Source organism: Lepisosteus platostomus, chromosome 12 (assembly GCF_059453375.1).
Source record: "Lepisosteus platostomus isolate fLepPlt1 chromosome 12, fLepPlt1.hap1, whole genome shotgun sequence".
Taxonomy (NCBI): Eukaryota; Metazoa; Chordata; class Actinopteri; order Semionotiformes; family Lepisosteidae; genus Lepisosteus; species Lepisosteus platostomus.
The window spans coordinates 9680920-9703982 of NC_142622.1; the positions used below are offsets into that span (position 1 = coordinate 9680920).

The window sequence follows — 23063 nt, forward strand, 5'->3', positions numbered from 1 at the left end:
AGAATCGCTGTGTAGAACACTGAGTGCTTTTCTGATTGAGGTTTTCCTGCACAATTTAAATTTCCTGTTGTGTATAAAACCTGGGCTATTGCCAGATTGCAGTACCTATGAACGCAGATGCTCTGTGAAAGTTATCCATTTTAAATAAGTTGTGAGATAAATAAGCAGCCTAATGTGACCCATAGAGGTGTTGGGGAAATTTACTTATACTTTCATCTACAGGGGTTTTGTTTCAACTAATGGATTTACAAACTTTTTTTATTGCTGATTGCTATTCATTCTTTTATGCTACTGCAGTGCTTAGAAGTCATGGTCCATTCTGTGTGTTCTTTATCTTGACTTGACCCAAAGAATTGCCCTGTTGCAGATGCTGTCTGCTCCAGATCCCCTGAGCAGGCTTCCAAGTGTCCCGAAGAGAGCCACATGACCTTCAGGCCCTCCACATCCCCTCTCACTCACTCTTCTCCCAGCCAGACCTCGTCACAGGGTGCTGAAGGGTAAATCACCTCGCCCTCTTACAGAGCTAGTTTCTATCTGATTTCTGGACCTGTTGCTTGTGGTAACATCCTCAGACAGTTTTGTTCTTATGGGTCGGGGCCAATTATGAAAAGGGACTAACGGGTTGATTCAATTAAGAATAGAATTACCGTAAACATATCAATTGCTTGAATTTCAAATTAAAGGCAGTTCGCAGTTGAACGTTAAAACTTAAGAATATGGAAAATGTGCTTCAGGGTTAGAGGTGTATTGAGAGGTGTAAATTGTGATCTGCTTTAATCTCGTGTTTTTATGTTTAATTTGGTTACTGGATTTTCAGAGAAAACAAGGTCATATTATATAGTACAACATGCTGCTTTAATTTTGCCTGCTTGAATGTGGCATTCAAGGCCAGGCTGCTAGGAAGATGCCTTTTCTGAGGATGACTCGCAGAAAAGTAACGCAAGTATGCATTTTGACTCCATCTGAATGTCCGTTGTTACCATGTCTTGTGGTGTGAAGAAACAAAACAAAAGTGATCTTTTTGGACATGCTCATTAGCATTGTGTTTAATATAAATCTCATTGCTACTGTGAAGTATAGGTTTGTGTCTGTTATGTTTTGGAGGTGTTTTGCTTCTTCAGGTCCTGGAGCCCTTTTTGAGATCGTAGGATCTTGGACTTACTTGGACTTTTTAGCCAAACAGCCTTTTTCCTGTGTTAATAAGCCTAAACTTTGCCAGCAATGGACATTCTAGCATGACCACACTTCAAATAAACAAAAAAAATGCTCAACTCTTACATTTTTAGGCTAGCCATCTAAATCTCTGGACTAATCCAATGAAACATCGGTGATTCAAAATCATGAGGGATGTTCATACCCTTTAGTTTGTGTTTGTGAAGTAACTTAAATAACTCTGGAGGAATGGACAAAAATGCTACAACCTCATAGCACACTAGAGGAGTCGTCTTTTCAGTGTAATTCCTGCCAGAGGAGGATTTGCAAATTATTGAAAAAAGGGCCACATTTCCTTACAGCCCTGGGTTTTGTTGGCTTAATTAATGATTAATACACGTCTCAGTCCAATGCTACAAAGATAACTGTAATATTTAGAATTATGTGAAATTTTTGTTCCATCTTGTGCTGTTTAGAAAAACTCTGGGAGCCACAAGTGATTCCAAACTGCCAAAGCAGAGGCAGCGATATCGCCATTTTCAATTATATAACAGGGATAAAATAAGTCTCTGGTGTACCTTTCCTTTGCTAAGAACAAACTCCACCACACTTGCCTGCTGTGTATGGATTGAGAGCAAAAGGGCGTCGTCTAAATTAGAAATGCATAGATCTGCATGTTATTATTCCCTTAAGGACACATGCTTTAATGCTCCAAGCAAACCGTTCTTTCCACTTTGTTAATGCCTAAATGGGAACTGACAGGCATTACTTACATTGCACTTAATGCCTACTGAGCGAATGGTATTTAACAGACCAAACATGAATAAAGTATTAACAGACCTGTTCTAAATGGGTGGATTAGTCGGCCATCAACATGAGAGAGAATAATTGATTGAAAGAAAATGCCATGAGTAAAACCTTTACTATTAAGTAGTTAATTCATGAGCTCATTAGCCATAGGTCTGGTAACGTGTACGAATAACTACTTCCTCCTTAGTTTTTGGAAAGCATTTTCTACACTTCTTTGATGCACATTTGTAGGTTTTGTCAATTCCTTTTTTTAATGTGGTGAGGGGTACTTTGGTATTCTTGTCATCTGTAGCCTGTAAAATTTAAGTGTCATAACTGAGGTACTTCATGTAACTCCTACATCAGTTTGAAATATGTATGATAATGTAATATTATGAGACAACCACACTGGCGAAAACTGTGTGATACTGCCTGCTAAAACTCTCACAAAGGGTTGTCTGTCATCACAGAGGAAGAAAAGTCATGTGCACCCAGAAATGTGGACTTGAAAACCTGTTCTGTGAAATCAGGCCTTCCAGCACCGTAACTACTGATAAACTTTAATCTGTCAACTTGTTAAACTGAATCAATTTTCACATTAACAGTGAAGGGAAGGAGATTAAAATTTAAAGGTCATTGTAGTTTTGCCAAAGTTTTACAAATGACAGTTTTTAAGATACCTGTATTCTGAAAATGCATCCATATAATTGGGGGTGTTTTTATTTTATTTTATTTTTTTTGGTTTGCATGCTGTGAGCATTGTGTATTCCTAAAGCAAACTAGCAGACATTCATGTGGCCATCTGCATTGGTCTTAAGAGGGAATACATTTGTGAAGTAATGGACCAATGTGTTGATTCATGCCAAGAAGATTTATGTATTGAAATAACCACAGGGCATCCTAGGATAACTCCGTTATCTTGGCTTCACTTCAGCAGTGGCATTCTAATCAGAAGATTGATAATTCTGTCATTGATAGCTGCAGTCTGGTTATGATGTCTTTTTGTTTGCTAGTAACTACAACTCAAAAGCAATAAAATGCTTTGAGGATCTCATCTTTCATTTGTATAAAAAACAAAACTTGACTTATAAAAATGTCATTTGTGTATTGGTGATGTGTCAGTTTTCCTGCACCATCTCCCCATCCCCCAGCGGTCATTTTAGATTTGCATGGCCTGTGATTGGTGCCCTCCCTCTTCTGCTCCAGGTCCGGCGGCGCCTCTCCTCTGCCCCGCGCCGGGGCCCCGGCGCAGTGCGCCTGTGGCCAGCTGTCCCCGCAGTCCAGCTGCTCCAGCCCCAGCCTCAGCCGGCTGACCTACATCTCCTGCAGCGACAGCACGCTGCAGAACAGCACCAGCATTCCCAGCCCGGAGAAGAACAAGGTGAGGAGCAGGACTCGCCCCCCTGGCTTCGGCCTTCAGTACTAAGCCAAGAGCCTCGCATGGTGCGAGGAAAGCCACAGTGGAACTTTTCTTCTGTGCGTGTAAGACGGTCTTGAGGATTCTTCCATAAATGGTGCAAGATGATTCTTGCACTGCAGGAAAGCGAATTATTGTATACGCCATCTGTACCTGTTTTTTTTTTTTCCCCTTCCCTCCCCCTCTGCATTCAGACTAACAGCAGCATCGCGCTGAGCACCACCATTGTCCGGGCAAGTCCGACTCCCCCCATTCAGCAGGACGTCCCTGGCGGAGCGGAGCTCGGGCCGGCGTCTCGGGCGCGATCCGTGGGCGCCCTCGGCCCGAGACCCAGGAGCTCTGGGGACGACCGGCGGCGGGCTGCCGCGGATCCCGGCGAAGCCCGCAGCCGGAGCGAATGCGGCGCCTATCCCGCGTGCGGCGGCGGCTCTGCCTCGGGCCCGGGGAGCCAGACGCGGCGCTCCGAGCCCGCTGCCTCCCGCGCCGCGCAGACGGATTCGGGTTATTCCACCGCCGCCAGCATCCAGCCGCAGCTCAGCGCTGACCAGAGTTCCCAGCAGTGGAAGCACGCCGGAGACCCAGCCCCCGCCAGCGTCTTTGCTGGGAGCCATCGTCATTTCGGCTCAGAGGACCAGAGATACGTTCCCATCTCCAGCTTCAAGCCTCAGGGGTCTGTGCAGGATCTCCCTCCCGCGGTCCCCACTCTCCTTACTGGCCGCTCCCTGTTCACTTCTCAGATTGCCCAGCAGTACCTGGGAACTGATATCCCTCTGCATCTGTACCACGTGGGACCAGCCGCTGGGCTGTATGGGGTTCCTCCCAGCCTGGCTGGCACCAGCAACCCAGTGGGGCACGTCCAGAGTTCAGGGCCCCTCGGTGTTCAAGTCTCCACTCATCTCCTGAATCCAGTCCAGCTTTACAGGACTCCTTCCTCTCTGGAGCCACCCCTGATCAGTGCCGCCAAACCGTACACCTCCCACAATGACCTGGGAGCGCTGGACCTGTGGGCTGGAGGAGGGCTTGCGGATGTCCAAGGTAGGTTGTCCGATACGTGTGGATGTCATACAGTGGTCTGTGCTTATTCCTCAGTTTAGCTAATGAGTGGTTGTATTTTAGACTTGTCTGTTGGGGTGAAAAGTTGAATCCTAGTTAATATATACAGTGCCTTGCGAAAGTATTCGGCCCCCTTGAACTTTTCAACCTTTTGCCACATTTCAGGCTTCAAACATAAAGATATAAATTTTTTATTTTATGTGAAGAATCACCAACAAGTGGGACACAATTGTGAAGTGGAACGAAATCTATTGGATTTTTGAAACTTTTTTAACTAATAAAAAAATGAAAAGTGGGGCGTGCAAAATTATTCGGCCCCTTTACTTTCAGTGCAGCAAACTCGCTCCAGAAGTTCAGCGAGGATCTCTGAATGATCCAATGTTGTCCTAAATGACTGATGGTGATAAATAGAATCCACCTGTGTGTAATCAAGTCTCTGTATAAATGCACCTGCTCTGTGATGGTCTCAAGGTTCTGTTGAAAGCGCAGAGAGCATCATGAAGACCAAGGAACACACCAGGCAGGTCCGTAATACTGTTGTGGAGAAGTTTAAAGCCGGATTTGGATACAAAAAGATTTCCCAAGCTTCAAACATCCCAAGGAGCACTGTGCAAGCGATCATCTTGAAATGGAAGGAGTATCAGACCACTGCAAATCTACCAAGACCTGGCCGTCCCTCTAAACTTTCAGCTCAGACAAGGAGAAGACTGATCAGAGATGCAGCCAAGAGGCCCATGATCACTCTGGATGAACTGCAGAGAACTACAGCTGAGGTGGGAGAGTCTGTCCATAGGACAACAATCAGTCTTACACTGCACAAATCTGGCCTTTATGGAAGAGTGGCAAGAAGAAAGCCATTTCTCAAAGATATCCATAAAAAGTCTAGTCTAAAGTTTGCCACAAGCCACCTGGGAGACACCCCAAACATGTGGAAGAAGGTGCTCTGGTCAGATGAAACCAAAATCGAACTTTTTGGCCACAATGCAAAACGATATGTTTGGCGTAAAAGCAACACAGCTCATCACCCTCAACACACCATCCCCACTGTCAAACATGGTGGTGGCAGCATCATGGTTTGGGCCTGCTTTTCTTCAGCAGGGACAGGGAAGATGGTTAAAATTGAGGGGAAGATGGATGCAGCCAAATACAGGACCATTCTGGATGAAAACCTGTTGGAGTCTGCAAAAGACCTGAAACTGGGACGGAGATTTATCTTCCAACAAGACAATGATCCCAAACATACAGCAAAATCTACAAAGGAATGGTTCACAAATAAACGTATCCAGGTGTTTGAATGGCCAAGTCAAAGTCCAGACCTGAATCCAATCGAGAATCTGTGGAAAGAGCTGAAAACTGCTGTTCACAAACGCTCTCCATCCAACCTCACTGAGCTCGAGCTGTTTTGCAAGGAAGAATGGGCAAGAATTTCAGTCTCTCGATGTGCAAAACTGATAGAGACATACCCCAAGCGACTTGCAGCTGTAATCGCAGCAAAAGGTGGCTCTACAAAGTATTAACGCAAGGGGGCCGAATAATTTTGCACGCCCCACTTTTCATTTTTTTATTAGTTAAAAAAGTTTCAAAAATCCAATAGATTTCGTTCCACTTCACAATTGTGTCCCACTTGTTGGTGATTCTTCACATAAAATAAAAAATTTATATCTTTATGTTTGAAGCCTGAAATGTGGCAAAAGGTTGAAAAGTTCAAGGGGGCCGAATACTTTCGCAAGGCACTGTATTTAGTACAGTGCATACTTTGGCCATCATTTCCACATGCTGTTGCACGGATGCCAATATGAGGTCAAGCTCTTGGACCTGGCCCTTAGTACTCCTCTCTGTAACTGGAGCCTGGACTTCCTGACGGGCAGACCTCAATCTGTGAGGAAGTGTTGTTGCCTGTTCTCCACTCTGATCCTCAACACAGGAGCCTCCTTAGTCCCCTGCTCTACTCCCTGTTTACCCGTGATTGTGTGGCTAGACACAGCTCCCACTCCGTCTTTAAGTTCGCTGACGGCACCACCATTGTAGATTTGATCACAACTAATGATGAGATCGAGTACAGGAAAGAGGTCAAGGACTTAGTGGTATGGTGCCATGAGGACCATGCCCCCTGTCTATATATCGAGGGGGCTGCTGTGGAGATAATCAGCAGCTTCGAGTTCCTGGGCATTCATATCCCCAACAACCTGACCTGGTCCCATCACATAGGCAAAGATATCAGGAGAGCACACCAGAGCCTGTACTTCTTCAGGAGACTCGGGAGATTTGATACATATTCACAAACGCAGATGCGCCATAGAAATCATTCTCGCTGGCTGCATTACAGTTGGGTATGGCGATTTGCTCAGCTCATGCAGAAGGTGGTGGAGACAGCCAGGGTCATCACTGGCACAGAACTTCTCTCTATCCAGACCATCTTCCCCACACGCTGCCTCAGAACAATAATATAACCAAGGATCAGAACCACCCTGGGAATGTGCTTTTCTCTCTTCCTTCTGGCAGATTTGAGAATAAAAGCCCTGACCTCTGGGTTCAACGGAAACTTCTACCCAAGCAGAAGTTCTGCTCTACTCTTAGAGTGCATTTTTTCCATTTAAACACTGCTGATTACAGGATTTATTCAGACCTGAGTTCAAGAAAAACCTTTTAAGTGCCTTTTTGTGCAGTGCCTTTAAGTACCGATATAGCCTGTTGGTACATTTACACTTAGTATGAATAGGATAATGGCTTGTCTTGATAGACCCTTCCATAAATTTTTTGTTTTACATAATTTTATTTTTTGTGCATTCTAGAGCACCTTTTTTCTTGCTTGAAGTATTGGATTCTACACTGCAAACTTTTTTTTTTGGTACATGACGTTTTTAAAAACGGAAATGCTGGGATAACACAACAACAAAGCACGCTCTTCCAAAAGTTCATGTCAGTGTGTTTATTTTTATTTCCTCAGCACGTGTTGTTGTGCCAGAAGAGCTCAAATTTCCCCATGCCTGCTGTGTTGGAATTGCATCGCAGACCTCTCTGAGCATCTTCAACCCAACTGAGCGCTGGCTGCAGGTCAACATGGCCCCCACCAGCCTGTCTATCGATGGGGAGAAGGTCCGTTTATGAGGATGGAAGATTTTAAATTTCCAGAGGGGCTTGCATCTTTCTTGGTGTTTGCACAACATTCGTGTTTGGCCCTTGCAGAGATTTTCCCAGCATATTGATTCACTCTGCGAATGTGATCATGGATACGAGTGTGTTCTGTTGCCCTAAGAACGAACGCACCAAAAAATGTTAAATATGATTTAGTCTGTCACCTTTATAAATGTAGATCTTGTTTAAAATGTAGTAAAGTTTCAATGTTAAAGAAACTTAAAATATGATTGGCGTGTGTCGTCGTCATCTGAAAATAATCATTTCCAAAAGGACTTCCCGTCCGTGTGAGCCCGTCTGTGAATGTGTTCCCCTCTACCGTGTGCATGTGCCGCAGGTGGAGTCCTTGCCTTATCAGTTGCTGATCGTGAAAAACAAAACCATCATTGGACCCAGAACGAGCGAGGAGCAGAAGGTGCTGTTCATCCCCCTCCAGGCCGGCGTCTACCATTGCGTTCTCAGCGTGTCCTCCTGGCCCGTCTCCGCAGAGTCCGGCACCGTGGCGCAGGCAGAAGCCTTCGCACAGAAAGTGGTCCTGATGGCCATGGCGGAGACCCCCTTATTAGAGGCACGTATATGGAGTCATGCTGGCTCTTATGCCGACTGCAGAACGTGGAGTGAAAAGCTCCTTTTGTGCTGTGCTTATGTGTTCGGTGTTCTTTTAAAATTTGCTTGTTTTTCGTTGTTCGTTTCTTCGTGGCCCTTGCTCGCAACGTTGTGGTACCAGCTCATTTCTTGCTCTTGGTTGATCATTCTCCAAAAAAGCTGGCGTATTGACTAGTCAGTATTGCGCAAGGTTAAATGGCAGCACAGTAACATACCGGGAGCTCTGGATTGAAGTACGCAGTTCCCATGTAGAGAACGAAATTGACTTACCGCCTCACGCAGTCAGGAGCTCAAATCATAGATTTAATCTTAATGGCCCGTCTGATTTTTGAGTAAACTGGTTTTCATGACTTTAGTGAAGCTCAGTCTTTGGTCTGACCCAAGTCAAGAGCTATAGTAAGCAATGCATTTCTTTTCAGGTCGTGCTTAATTTCTGGCCTCTCCGTTTTAAAGGTTCATTTCTTTGCTTCAGCCCTTTGTTGTAAAATGTGTCTCTTCTGCTCAAACGTAGGTGGACGTGGGGCCAGCGGGTGTTCTGGATTTTGGCGACCTCACAAGTGGCAGTGTGAAAGCCCTGCCCCTGAAACTCATCAACCGGACCCACGCCACCGTGCCCGTTCGACTGGTGATCAGCACAGTGAGTGAGGCGGCTTCCTCGCCTTTCAGCTTTGCTTCCTGCAGAGGCTGTGAGAGGAAGAGCCGATCAGGTGCTCTACCTGTTCAGCAGCCACGGGTGGTCCTCTGTCATCAGATACTAGCTGAGGCGCTGTTTGGGTTGAAAGCGCTGTTTGGATGTGGCGTGTTGAGTGTCACATCAGGGTGGATGTGTATATTCATATTTTCGGTTATACTGTCAGAAAACTTAATTCCTTTACAAAGTGGTGTCTTATATTACTGGCAATAACAATCAAAGCATCACAATTTTAGTGTTCTCCATCTTTGCTACTTATTATTGACAATGTAAAATGGGTATACAAAGGTCGAAAGAAACGGTGAGGTTTAGTTGTTGGAGTTCTTTTTTCTTTTTACTTGAGCCTGCCTTTTTAACTTAAAAAAAATGAAAATACATTTTAGAAAATCGGTAACAGAGCCACACCAGTGTGTGTGTGTGTGTGGAGCCGTTTGAAAATTCACAAAAAGTGAGAAAATTGTCATGTGGCGGAAGTTTGTGCATTTTCTTTTATTTGTATGAGAGAGAGGTTGGGGGGGGGGGGGAGATTTGGTTGACCCTTTTATGTAGTTCCTGCATCTTGTTTGGGTGGAAGCACCCCCTTCCGAGGACAATCGTGAATTTCTGAAGAGAAACGGCACCTCCTTTGTTCTTTGCTCTAGAATGCCACAGCCTGGCGCTGCTTCACTTTCTCCAAAAGCCCCGTCGCCGCGCAGGCGGAAGGAGTGCTGCAGGCTGGGAGCGTCTCCCCGCTGGCCGCGCCGTCTGTCATGAGCCATGTGATGCACGCCAACTACGGGGAGGTACGCGTCGCCAGCGCCGTCTCTGCCTTTGGCGCGACTCAGTGACTGAGAGCTGAACTGGCACGTCCACTCCACACCCGCGATGCGGAGGGGCGCTCTGCTGGGGTTGAAAGTCTCGGTTTCATGCAGCGCGATCTGAGCGCTGTTCACAAGCTGTTAATAGCCAGTCTGTCCAAAATTGCTTTTTAGGGAGTTAGCAATGCCCTTATTTTTGTTTTTTGCATGGTGTAAGTCATGTTGGGGGTGGATCCTGGGGAAGTGGGGGGGGGGGGAAATCTAAAGCTTATACACTTCTTTTCCTTCTCGTGTAGAATCCAGAAACCTTCTTGGTGTGGGTTCATTTCCGTGCTCCTCAGAAATACGTGTCCAGCTCAGGTACAGTGAGAACACCTTTTTGGTTCCTGTATGTACTGGAAAAAAACATCTAAAATTTAAGATGGCTGTTTTCTAGATGGAGAATGGTGTAGAGAACAGACAGATGTCCCAAAACAGTCATGCAAAAAGAGTAATGGAGTGATTGAGGGATGCAGTAGGCCACACTTTTGTCTGGTGGGGTCTGTAAATATAGAAACTATTGCCTTGGGTGCAATAACTTGAAGAGGGGTTGGATTGGGGAAGGGTTAGAAGATACTTTAATGGCTGTCTAGTGGCATTGATATAATCTATAATGAAAATGCCACTTAAATGCAGGTCTGATAAGGCACAACTGCTCTCCTACTGGATGGGCCAGCCCATTGCAGGGCTAATGTAGCTCAAATACAACACAACCCCCCCCCAACACGCACCTTAAAATGTGACCTGCTTAGTTCGCGAGTACTTTTTATATATCAGGATGTATAAAATATATGTGCTATAAATGTTATTAATCATAACTTTTATACTATTATATTAATAAAATGAGATATAATGTTTTTTAACTTTATATATTTAAGGTGGGTAGCTGGGTCCGCATGGGTGTGAGGCTTCACAGCCGAAACATTTTCTTTCTTCTCTTTTCAGCATAGAATAAACCTATTACTTGTTCCTTAATGGATTTAAGCTTGTCGTTCTTCAGTTTGGGTGTTTTGCCCGTGGCAGTGCTTTCCTGCTTGAGTGCAGAGGGGATTCTTTTCTTGCCCTGCAGGCGAGCTGGGCCCAGCGGAGGAGTACGCTGCCCGGGTTGACATTGAAGTGGACAGCCCCGGCCCCAGCCAGGTCATCAGAAGCGTTCCTCTCCGAGCCCGATCAGGCACTGCCAGAGTACACGCGCCCAAGGACCTGCAGGTGAGCCCCAAGTGTCCCTGTCGGGCAAAGACATCCAGCAGCCATATCACTCTGCAACTCACAGCTGGCAGCCCACTGAAGCTCAGCAGGTGTGAGCCTGGCCAGTACCTGGATGGGAGACCTCCTGGGGAAAAGTTTGCTGCTGGAAGAGGTGTTAGTGGGGCCAGCAGGGGGCGCTCACCCTGCGGTCCATGTGGTTCCCCAGTATAGTGACGGGGACACTATACTGTAAGCAGGCGCTGTCCTTCGGATGAGATGTAAAAGCGAGGTCCTGACTCTGTGGTCATTAAAAATCCCAGGGCGTTTCTCGCTTTTCGCGTACCCCAGCTTGTTCTCCATGAAACGCACAGACAGGGAGAGAGGCTGGGGGTCAGAGCATAGGGTCAGCCATTGTACAGCGCCCCTGGAGCAGTTGGGGTTAAGGGCCTTGCTCAGGGGCCCAACGGAGTAGGATTCCTCTGCTGGCCGCGGGATTTGAACCTTCCAGCCACAGGCACAGATCCTTAGCCACAGAGCCACTGCTTAGCCCCTATTTGGAAATACTGCCTTATTGAAATGCATTTATTTCTTGCAGACTGTTCATCTCTTGGCAGCCTTTGGAAAAACCGTCCAACAGACTTTACCTTTAAAGAACGCAGGCAACATCAATGTTCATTTGAAGATAAAGGTAATGTTGCTTCGCCTGTGTTGTCTCAGTTCTAGTTTGACAAATGCCAAATTTATTCAAACTGTGTCTCTCTTGACCTTGATATTTTTTTATTTTGGTGCAGGAACCAAGAAGGTGTCACCAACTGAATAAGTCTGGCAGTTTGTTAGGAAGGACAGTCAAAAACCAAGCAAATGTTTAAGCTGTTTTACCTTTTACCTTTTATTTTGCTTATTAACAAAACTGGGGGATAAAAAAACTCATTTGAAAGTTTGCACTGTTTTTCTCTGGAAACCACTGTATTCTAATGACTTTTTTTCCCCATTCAGTTTTTCATTTTTAATTCACCATTTTACAGACATTCTAACTCGGATGTTTTGTTTTCTTGAACCCACAGTGTACGGACTCTGAAGACTGCTTTTCAGTGAAACCAGAGGAGCTTCACCTCCATGCTGGGGATGAACAGGGGCTTGTGATCTCTTTTACTGCACGGGGGAGCAGCAAGTACAGAGAGAGGTGAGGCAGCTCTCCATCTCCTTTTCAAGAGCTAGCATAACGGCGGTGCGTACAGAGATGGAGATGACCGGCTGTGTTGCTGAGGTGCACAGTAGTACTGCCCCGAGCTTTTATGAGGTTAGACGTGTTTTCAGGAACGTGCAGGCTTTGTTTCTGTAAAGCAAAAGATCTCTGAAAAAGATATTTCAGAGTTGGCCTAACAGTTAGGTGCCCAACAGATCGAAGAAATACTTCGGCATGTTCAATTGGTTAATTCGGAGCTTGGGGAGAAGAGTCACCAATTTATCTTCTGGCCCTCCTGGAGAGGCAATGAGCACCACTGTCCTACCAGCACCAGAGGTTCTCAAGAGAGTGTCTTTATTATCCCCGGAATGTTTTAAAGCAGCAGTGTTGGTGTAGGAAAAAACAATATATATTTGCATAGTAAATCAAGTGTTAAGTAAGGATATGGCTACAGGTACGAATGAGAACTTAAATCGATTGGTTTTGGAGTAAGTATCGGTTCAGATGGGAGTAATTGGAATTCATTAAACAAGGGGTGTGAAGGATTGTCACAGATGGATTTTGCTTTACACAAAACACGTGAGTGATAGGTGGTGGAGAGGAAGATCAACACCTTCTGACGTTTTTGCAAAGGCTGCCCAGTTTGTTCTTGCCTCTTTGATTCAGATCAGTGTTTGCTCTAATGTAGTTATAGGGGGTCACACTTCTTGCGCCGAGGTCAACTATATTAAAATGCATCATGATCGCCTTATGTCTGTGGGTGTATGCATTTCTATTTCAGTGTGTTGACGATCCTGGTGCTGCCAACTGGGCCTCAATATGAAGTTATGCTGAAAGGGGAGCTTGCGCCGGAGGTGGCCGAGAAATCGCTCTCATCCGGAAAACCGCTGTCTGCAAACCCCGTGCTGCCCAGTGAAGTGCCTCCCATTCTCTCCAATAAGCAGTTCATGGCCTGGGGAGGTGTCACTCTTGGCAGAGCTGTGTAAGAGATGTAGGAATTGGGTTCTCCGTAGTGTATTGCATTCAGAGTTTTGTTGCAGAGTTTTTCAGTTTTTTTTTATGCAAGAAAATGTTACACCCTACACATGCGGCTTTTCCTTGATGTGTAGTCTAAAGTCTCAAGTTCGCACTTAAGAGCCTGTGCACTGCAAAATTCTGCAGCTTAGCTGTGATCGCTAATGTATCTGTGAAGTGAAAGTTCTCGGTGTGTGTGCTTGATCTCAGCTCATTTGATAACTTTTTTTTTCCATGGCTTCCTCAGTTCTGCTATGGTTCTTCCAATAACTTTTTGTAACCAAGTGACACTTAGGAATAAATTGAATTAATTCTCAACAAAGATTTTTTTAATTAGTTTTAGGGCATAGCTCTATTGCAGCAAACTTTAATTCATGTAAAATAGGTTGGAATACATGTTAAGTCCTAAATTACTTCCTAAACTGAATTGGCAGATGTCTTTCTTCTTGTCTCACGTTCACTTCAGCCAGTAGAGATGCTGACTTGGGAGTGCAGGGTGTAATCTCTAAAACCGTGCTCCCCAAACAGTGTTGTGGAAAGTGTGGATCAAGAGTGTTTCACTCTTTCCAGCACTGAACCAAATACTTAACGGTTTTGTTCACTGAGACAAGCTCGCATTGTGCCTTGAAATTCTAGTCAAATAAGAGCAGTTCAAAATTTCACATTAAAATCAAAGTCTGCATCTCCTTGCAAAATTAATGTTGATTTAAAAACAATTTACTGTGCCATGAAAAGTTTGTGTGCTAGGAGCTGAGACTGTTGTGGAAACATTGCCCTGAAGCACAGCTATTGTGGAATGGAGCCTGGACTCTGACTGTGAATGGCCTGGAGGACAATGGACAATGGCAGACTGCTGCTCTGATTTAATAGGCTTGTGTAGGGCAGGAGGTCTTTGATCGGATCCTGATTGAAGGTTGATCATTCCAAAATTCATAATTGCGGGGACTTAAATGTTTATTCCTTGTTTGCTTTTCAGACAACAGAAGCTTGTTCTAAGGAATAACTCCTCCAGCTCAGTGCAGCAGCTGCGGCTCTTAATCAGAGGGCAGGATCAGGACTGCTTTCAGGTGGGCTCTCCTGTCTGGACTGCTTTAATGCCCTCTTCCAGTCTCTTTGCTAGTGTTACCTCACCACTCCATCTCCTTCAGAATTTCTCTCTTCCTTGTCGTCCTCATGCTTGTCTGTTACTCCAGTTCCTCTGCCACCTCCCTCTTGGTGTTGATTTCAAAACTTGCCTCCTTGCACACCATATAGCCCTCTATTCTTCCTCTTGTCTCCCAGTTCCAGAGCCCTCCTCCTCTCTCTCTAGCCTTGCTTCTCAGTGGTGGAATGAGCTGCCCACTCATTGGAAAAATGGAACAGCACAGTTTCCCTACACTTTTGCTCTAGACTTGTCTTTTTAGATACCTTCGGTACCTTCTTAAACTGCATTGCAGTAATGTCTTTATTTCTTAAGCTTTCTTACAGAGTGTACCTATTACTGCTTTGCATGCATGCTGTGTTACTTCAAAATATTTCTTTTTTTTGTGAATCACTTGATGCACTTCTGGCTTTGTGCTTAGTTATTTTTATTCATTTTATTGTACTTGAATGATTTTCCTTGTATCAGCACAGTATGAGCTCTGCATACATTGCAGCTCTTCCAGGATTAGGGTGTCTTTTAAGGAAATAGTTGTATGCAAAGATGGAACTTGTTAATGGTGGGGGGGGGGGGTAGTGTTAAGGGTAATAAAGAATGCTGGAACTGAGGAACTGCTCCTGCATAGCATATATTCAGTTTCTGATGAGCTGGAATTGACCAGTGTCTTTTCTTGATGCGCTGTTCTCATTTTCAACAGCTTCAGAGTACCTTTGGTCCAGAAGAGAGGCTAACAAACCATCGTGAGCTGGCTATCCGCCCCAGAGAAGATGCGTCTATCCATTTGCTGTTTGCTCCGACCTGGGTTGCGTGTATGCTCGCCAAGCTGGAGATCAAGCAATCGGGGATGCGTTCCTCCCAGCCGGGAATAAAATTCACTGTAAGCAAATGTCGGGTGAATTTGTAAACGCCGATGTGTAGGTGTTCATGAGTCTTGCCTGCAGGTGAACAGCTACAGCTAAGTAGCTGAATGAGCAGAACGTCCGTTTCTTTGGATCGGTATTAACGTTTGCATCAGTGTTCAGTCTCTGCCTCGGCTGGTTTTCAGCCTGTAGATTGAGGCCGGAATACTGTGGTTTTCCGAACGTTAACTGGGTTTTGTCCTGCTCCCCCCCCCCCCTCTTCAGATTCCGTTATCAGGTTACGGAGGGACGAGCAACATCATACTGGAGGAGGTGAAGAAGTTGTCGGAGAGCTACGTGGTCACCTTGCCCGGCATCGCTCCCGGCCAAGTCAGCAAACTGACCTTCTGCATGCGGAACACCGGCTCGCGAGCCGCCTTCGTCAAAGCGGTGGCCTTTGCGGACCTGCAGACGCGGACGCTAATGGATTCCGCGGTCATCAGCATATCTCCAGCCCAGTTTGTCCTGAAGGAGAGGACTCAGGAGGTAAAGTGTGAGGCGGTCTGGAACGAGGGCCCAAGACGCAAGACATCCGGGGCTCAGTAGGGCCCCCGCAGCACACTTCCCCCCCCCCCCCAATCCCGCACAGTCATAGTCGCACCGACTTGACCCCAGAGAGAAGTGAAGGGGATGGTGAAATTCCTGAACTCCTGGTGTATTTTCACACATGCATTAAGAGATTTTTGAAGTGAAAAATGTGTACGGATTTTTATACTTTTTAAAATAAGGAACTGTTGCTTCATGCTAACAGATGCCTTGGTATAGACTAAGAAATAATGATGCTCCTGTTTCTTAATGAGCTGCTTACCTATAACATGGAATGGTTCAGGATTCAAGTGGGGTTTTTTTTCTGTGTGAGAAATTGTAGTTCTCTTCCTATAGTAGCCTGTTCTAAGGCTGATGGGGTTTGGCTGCATGTCTTGTGGCTCAGGGGAGGTATTACTTCTGTTCTCAGTGGCGTTCGGCTTTAATTGATGCAGGTTATCACTTTGCTGTGCAAGTCGACGAGAAGGGAGCAAGCTTTGTGCCAGTCCAGCAGTTCTGTCTTGTCTACGGTCTATTTCTTCTGTGGAGATGAAATTTCAAGACAGCAGCTCAGGAGGTAATTATAAAAAATAAAGGTGTTCATTATGGTTTGATGCTTTTGCAATCAAAAGATGAGAGTGTAAGTCTGCCTTTGGGGGGGGGGGGGGGTTATTTATCAATACTTGGTGCCATTGTACAACTTAAGGTTCATTTCCATATTGAACATTTTGTGCCTTTCAAAAAGCAGCTTCAGAACATGTAGACATACACAGCTCCAGCATCCAGGCATAGTTTGTCGTCTAACCTTAGAAACAGGAGGTTTTAACTATATGATTATCAAAGTGTGCATGGGGGTGTTTTGTTTTTCAGGTTTTTGTGTAACAAACCAGAGGTTGGAAGGCGGGTACTCTCTGAAAACAGCCTTTTGAAGAATATAAACTTCAATGAAAGGTTTCTTAGAGAGGAGCAAGTAACAGAAGGTAAAGTTGATGGGGGGGAGGGGGAGAATAGTGTTATAGGGTTCAGTGTAGAAGACCCTTGCAAGTTTCTTCTTTTAAAACTACCCTCTTGTGTAAATGAAAACTAGTGCCTGATTTTGCCTTTCATAGTATTAAGATTGCACCCAGGTCTTTTTCATGCTTTTATAGTGTAACGAGCTAAGTAACAAGCTATTTCTTTGAATTGATGTGTAAAGACAGTATGTATAAAATCCAAGGTTCCCCGTTTCCCCAAAATAAGGTTGTACATTCCAATGTTTTAAAACTGTACAACAAACTTAAGAACTCTTAATGTGCTTAGTGAAAAGTGGAATGATACCCAATGGCATGCCAGCAGCTATATAATTCTGAAACTCACAACTGGGAACCCAGTGAAGCTCAGCAGGTGTGAGCCTGGCCAGTGCCTGGATGGATGATCTGGGAAAGCTAAGGTTGCTGCTGGAAGAAGTGTTAGTGGGGCCAGTAGGGGGTGCTCATCTGGCAGACTGTGTGGGTCTTAATGCCCCAGTGTAGTGATGGGGACACTATACTGTAAAAAGACACCATCCTTTGGATGAAACGTAAAACCAAGGTCCTGACTCTCTGTAATCATTAAAAATCCCAGGGCTTTTCTTGAAAAGAGTAAGGGTGTTAACCCTCTTGTCCTGGCCAAATTTCCCCCTGGCCTTTTAGCAATCATGGCCTCCTAATAATTCCCATCTATGTATTGACTTCATCACTCTGTTCCCCTCCTCACTGATTGCTGGTGTGTGGGGAGTGTACTGGTTCGCTTGGGCTGCTGTTACATCATCCAGGTGGGACTGCTCACTGGTTAATAGAGAGGTGTCTGCTTTAAACTTAAAGCACTTTACCTGTAAAGTGACCTGAAATAGTGCTCTATAAGTAAGGAATTATTATTATTGAAAGTTTGATTTTTTTAAAACTTTTTTTGCAGTGTATGATCTACCTGAGAGGCCTAATGATGCTCAGCTTTTCTATGGCAGCATGAACAAAGTAATCCTGTCTGTGCTGGGAAGTTCAGAAGCTCCTGATTGTACAGAGTCGCACCAGCCTTCTCCAAGACGCAGTTCTGAGGCAGACAGGTAAACTGGACTGGGCAGCCTTCGGTCAGATCTATCAAAGACTCTTATTGGCATGTTTTCCTCATTTCATGGGTTTCTTGGACACTTCTGTGAGATTTTGTAAGGTTTGGTTTTCCAAGGGAGTTATTGAATGCGTTTAAAGAGGGTGAGAACTTTATAGAAGATGGCAAAACGGCTATCGCTTTCACTACTGTAAATTGCAGAAGTGTAAGAATTGCAACAGCTAGGATCGATTTTTGTTTTGTTTTGTTCGGTAGTTCTGGGAAAGGGACGTGGCTGGTTTTTGGATTACTTTGAGCTCAAACAAGCAATACACCTCAAGTCTGTATGGTGGCTAAAGATGCAAGGTGCTGTTCTTTTTCTGATGAGTCTCAGCCCTAATGCCTCATCTAGGTAGCTGCAGGGAGTAAGATTTCAATGAAGGTGGGGAAATGCGTTTTTGACCTCTCGATGTTTGTGTTACAGTGGATTTGGGAGCTCTGATCGTCACATCGGCAACGTTTCTCTCGATGTGCTCCCGGTGAAAGGACCTCAGGGCCCTCCTTTGGCCCTGAATGTTCCAGATCCCGCTCTGAGCACATCCTGCGAACCTCCAGACACCTGGAGTGTCGTTCCAGAGCAGCTGGTTCTGACCGCTCCTACAATCAGTGAGTTCCTGATCGCTGGGATCTAGAGTAGGAAGATACTTAAATGGGAATAATTGTTTGCTTTCTGTAACTTCTGGTTCTCTTTAGTGATCTGTGCAAGATGCGTACACATTGTGTTCGGGGAATATGCAGCGCGATGTTGCTGGAGCCACTTGTGTTAATAGATCCCATTTTTTGCAGATTGTGCTGCTGACACTGGACATGTGAAAATTATGAACAAATCCCCCAGAGTTCTCGGTTTTGAGCTGTCCTGGCCTGCCCACTGCCTGACCATCACTCCACAACACGGACTCATTGAGCCAGAGTATGTACAGAATACAGAATTCCAGTCAGACAAACCTCATCATGAGCTTTGAGCTTTTTCCTTTTTATTGTGACATTCAGGTTATAGGAGGCCCATAGAACCACAGAGTTAAATAACTGAAACCTAGGTTAATCCTTCCAGTAAAATGCTTTTATCTTTATAGATCAATTTGTTTCTTAATCTTCATATTCTGTTGGTATGTTTTAATGCCCAAAGGTCCCGTTTAATTTTTTTAATATGAATTGCTTGTACCATCTAAGGATTTAAAGAAAAAAAAATCATAGGTATGCTTTAAGAACTGTATTTAGTTTATTTGCTTCATTAATAGAATAATTTAGTCCTTTCCACTGAAATATGTTGTAAAATGTCTGTTTTGGCTTTTTCATCTCCTAGGAGTCACTTGCAAATTCTAATTAGTCCCAACCCATCCCTTGCTACCAAATCTTCCATTCTGCCCTGGAGTGGGAAGATCTACATCCAGTGTGACAATCAGCAGAAGGTAAATGCTGCTTTAGTTTTAGGGGTAGTGGGGTGTTGGCAGCTTCCATATTGGATTTTTTTTTTCCTGCAAATTTGAAAAGGGATGGTACTTATACATTTTAGCCAGAAGTATGGAAAAATGGAGATCAGACCTAATAAATGGGCTTGCGTGGCCTTCATATTGTTTGAGTAGTGACTTCGTTTATTTGTAGCTCCCACTGTGAACATCCTCTGCTGTCTCTTGATGCAGTTCGTGAAGGTGCAGATCCGCGAAGGTCTGGCCCTCGATTTGTCGGCCACAGCCTCTTCAGCAAAGCCGCTTGGCGTACTGACTGCGCAGCCAGAGACCCCAGTGCTTCACGTGGCTAAACCACAGCCAAAGGCCCTGCCTACTAAAGTGGAGATCAAGAACAGGACCCTGGTGTTCCCCACCACCGTGTCTGGAGAGAGCTCAGGTAGAACTCCAGCACTAATGTCTCCTGCAGGCTCTCGGGCCTTTAATAAATCCCCAGATTACCCTTTGAGGGAAGAAAGTGTGTATATTTTCCATTAAAAAATGAATAATTCTGTGGTTGAGAAGCTGCTCGTAAAAGGATGACAATTGTACTGAGCTTTGCCAGAACATTGTTTAAATTGAAAGAAAAATATTGTTCTTGGTTGAATCGCAAATATTGTTTTAAACAATGTTTTTTTTAACTGGAAAAACGGTGTGTGTGTCTGCTTAGAATGTCACAGAGAATGTTGAATTTTTTTGGGATATACGAACCTTGGTGAAATAATGTGGAAAACAAGCGCATAAATATATATATATTTTAAATGAACTTCTTGAATCTCACTTTGTGCTTCCCTCACAGCAGCTCTGTGTGACACAAGCGAGTTGCGACGCTCCTTCCCTTCCCTTGTTCTGATTCGAACCCTCTTTCTTCTCCAGAGTCCTGTCTCGAGGTAGAGAACAGTGGAGAAGAGGAAGTTCGATGGTATCTGTCATCATTTGCACCTCCTTATGTTAAGGTGATTTCCCGCCTCCCTCTCCAGAGTCTATCATGTAACTTTAATCTTGATATTAGATGTATGTATTCAGCATGTGCACTGCTTATAAAATGTCTACCAGAGTCCTGACTGAGTGGCGTTCCAGATGAAATTGTGAGCTTTTTCTATTGCGGAGCTGTCTGGATTTGCATATTTGTAGTGCAGTTGGCAATGCATCGTTTTTTCAGAGATGCGCAGCGAATGGAGCCTGCAGTCAGCCTGAAGCCGAGCAATACTTAACAATATACATCAAACGATATGCATCGCTCCTCTGTGATGTTGCCTGTAGTTACTATTGAAAGTGCTGCACCTAACTCCCTTGCAAAAATCCCTGGCTTGGTACTCAAAAACAAAAACGCGAGGTTGGCAGGCCTGCCAGCATCATACTGGGCAGTGCAATGTGCAGTATCAGGTTCAGATGGGTGTCTGTTGACTTGGCTCTCTACGCTGTACAAAATGGCTACACAGATGCAGGCTACAGAAACAGCTGGGTTCAACGGGATGTGGTGGAGTAGAAATCCATCGGCTTCATCTCTTTTTAAAAGCCCTCTTTCCCAGACTGTGGTAGCAAACTTTTCTCTAAAATGTTCCCAGGGGGTGGACAACAGCGGAGATGTGTATCGAGCTACCTACACTGCCTTCAGGTGCTCCCGGGTCTCTGGAACCCTGGGAAGCCAGGAGAAATTGAAGGTAAGGTCCAGCTTTCAGGGGAAAAGCAGGATTAGGCAAGGAGGAATTTCTGGAGTCCGTAAAAGAAGTGGTATTTATTACCATGAAAGTAAAACACAAATTTGGCGTTATAAAAAATTTTATAATTATTTTATGATTATTGCAAACTATGAAGATGTTTTTTGTTTCTCATCTTTATTTCTCTGTTTGGAGGTATAGAAAAGCTTTAAGAAAAGCCCTATTCAGGCCGGTTATTTTAATGAACGGTCTTGCAAACCCGCTCGACCAGTTTGAGGACTTGAAGCTTTTGTCTGTGTTAAAACTGGAAGTTGCGGTCAGATGATTAAAATGTTAGCTGCATTAATGCTTCCTAGCTTTGTTTTGAAAATGTTTTTGAGCTGCAGCCTTGAATATTTTCAACAAAACTGGATGGGCATGCTGTTATTTCATCGCGTAGTGAAGAGTCAGCTTTCAATTGTTGTTGTGTTTTTGCTTGCCACAGGTGCCAGTCTCCTTCTTGCCTCGGGACCGAGGAGACTATGCCCAGTTCTGGGACCTTGAGTGCCATCCTGTAGCAGAGCCGCACATGAAACACCGGATTCGCTTCCAGCTTTGCGGGACAGTGGGTGCCTTAAGTTGTTCTGAAGTTTACGTGCTCCCAGAATGAAGCTAGAATATAGTCTAGTGCAGTATGTATATATGTAAACTATGAGATTAGAACTGGCATGTATTTTTACATTCTGCTAAACAAGTTCACTCAAGAGAAGGTCAGTGTATGCTTTAAAAAAAAAAACAGCAGGCCATTTAAAAAGCATTTTTTCCAACCCTTGCAATACAGATTACATAATGTCCTTTATATAGTGCTTTTCTGAACACTCCACTCAAAGTGCTTTACAGGTAATGGGGACTCCCCTCTACCACCTATATCTATCCTCCACCTGGATGATCCATCCACATAGATGGGCTCTGTACTTTTTTCACACTTAGATTTTTAAAATGGCTGTAATGTCCCAATCTCTAAAATGTATATACTGCATGCACAGGTTCTACTAATGAAACTTCTAATGATTTCATTTAACCGTCTCATTAGAAAGCTCCTCTCCCTCATTACAGAGGGAGGAAAAATCGTGAGGCCACAAATAAAATTTGTTTTCGATAGATGTGTGAAAATCCACCAGGTGTTTTTGTCAGGAAGCAACTCATAACTCATGCATTTAATGGTTGGTTTGGGAGGGCTAAAGAACATTAGACCTCTTACCAGTTCTGTGAATACACAATACAGTGCTTTCTAAAAATACCACAAATACCAACATGCAAATGTCAATCCATGAACTTAAAAATTGTTTACATTTAACAACCGGTTCTGTAGATCTTTTAGTCAGAAATAAGTAATATGGACTCATTAACTGTTTTTAATATTACATTATTCATGATTCCACAAACATAAGAATTTGTGTCTGAAATCTTATTTTCTGTTCAGCGGTCAGCACTAGAAACAGCTGTTGTTATTATTACCATAATTCTAACTAACACTACTTCCCATCACCTTTTGACAAACTGAATCCTAAGGCTATAAATATCTAATTATCAATAAGCTTTTTCATCGTTATTAATAAAATAGCACTTTGCAGCAGTTTATCTGACTGAAGAGAAACAAATCATAAACATCCATTAGCTGTCCTGTTAAACTGTAGATATTCATCAAGATGTACAGTTAAATGTCTGTAGCTATCTACAGCACTATGTATGCATCTGCTGATGAAATACTTGTGGTAATGGGAAGATTAATTGAAATGATTAGTATAATGGAATGATTAATGATGGCTCACTGCGTGACCTGACTTGCTCCATATTAATGTCTTGAGGCTGGTGGCCTCAATTACTGGTTTAAAAAAGCAGAACCTTGGTCGTAAGTCTGATTGTAGTTATTTAATTTTTTTTACCCCAGTAAACTGTGACCTCATAAGTGTCCCCGCCCCCCTTTTCTTGATGTCAAGATTTGAAGCCTTATTTTAAATTTCATCCTAGGGAGTAAAAGATGGGGCAACAGCAGGCCAAAAGAAGAAGACGGACCCTGAAAACACCCTGATAAGAACAGAGACCACTGTGAAAGTGCGGAAGAGATCTGGGTCAGATGCTTCTGCAGTTAAACCTGGGTAAGAAGCTTGCATATTAAACCCATTCTGTGGAGAATTGTTAAAGGCCCGTTTTGAGTTCCAGGA

At 44.2% G+C, this 23063-nt stretch overlaps 1 protein-coding gene across 3 annotated transcripts in view; it reads left to right on the forward strand.

Moving 5' to 3' along the window:
- cep192 (centrosomal protein 192) overlaps positions 1 to 23063 on the forward strand; it is a 39445-nt gene that overhangs the window by 11955 nt on the left and 4427 nt on the right. For all 3 annotated transcript variants that reach the window (XM_088600836.1, XM_088600839.1, XM_088600838.1), the window contains exons 19-44: positions 368 to 497; positions 3148 to 3322; positions 3553 to 4393; positions 7359 to 7507; positions 7884 to 8114; positions 8664 to 8789; positions 9485 to 9625; positions 9937 to 10000; positions 10749 to 10888; positions 11463 to 11555; positions 11932 to 12050; positions 12835 to 13035; positions 14044 to 14134; positions 14906 to 15085; positions 15333 to 15593; positions 16088 to 16209; positions 16503 to 16612; positions 17565 to 17712; positions 18178 to 18359; positions 18540 to 18663; positions 19057 to 19162; positions 19394 to 19598; positions 20075 to 20154; positions 20767 to 20862; positions 21344 to 21463; positions 22870 to 22997. In XM_088600836.1, coding sequence (XP_088456962.1) covers positions 368 to 497; positions 3148 to 3322; positions 3553 to 4393; positions 7359 to 7507; positions 7884 to 8114; positions 8664 to 8789; positions 9485 to 9625; positions 9937 to 10000; positions 10749 to 10888; positions 11463 to 11555; positions 11932 to 12050; positions 12835 to 13035; positions 14044 to 14134; positions 14906 to 15085; positions 15333 to 15593; positions 16088 to 16209; positions 16503 to 16612; positions 17565 to 17712; positions 18178 to 18359; positions 18540 to 18663; positions 19057 to 19162; positions 19394 to 19598; positions 20075 to 20154; positions 20767 to 20862; positions 21344 to 21463; positions 22870 to 22997 — 4363 coding nt within the window. The remainder of the gene's footprint in view (positions 1 to 367; positions 498 to 3147; positions 3323 to 3552; positions 4394 to 7358; positions 7508 to 7883; positions 8115 to 8663; positions 8790 to 9484; positions 9626 to 9936; positions 10001 to 10748; positions 10889 to 11462; positions 11556 to 11931; positions 12051 to 12834; positions 13036 to 14043; positions 14135 to 14905; positions 15086 to 15332; positions 15594 to 16087; positions 16210 to 16502; positions 16613 to 17564; positions 17713 to 18177; positions 18360 to 18539; positions 18664 to 19056; positions 19163 to 19393; positions 19599 to 20074; positions 20155 to 20766; positions 20863 to 21343; positions 21464 to 22869; positions 22998 to 23063) is intronic.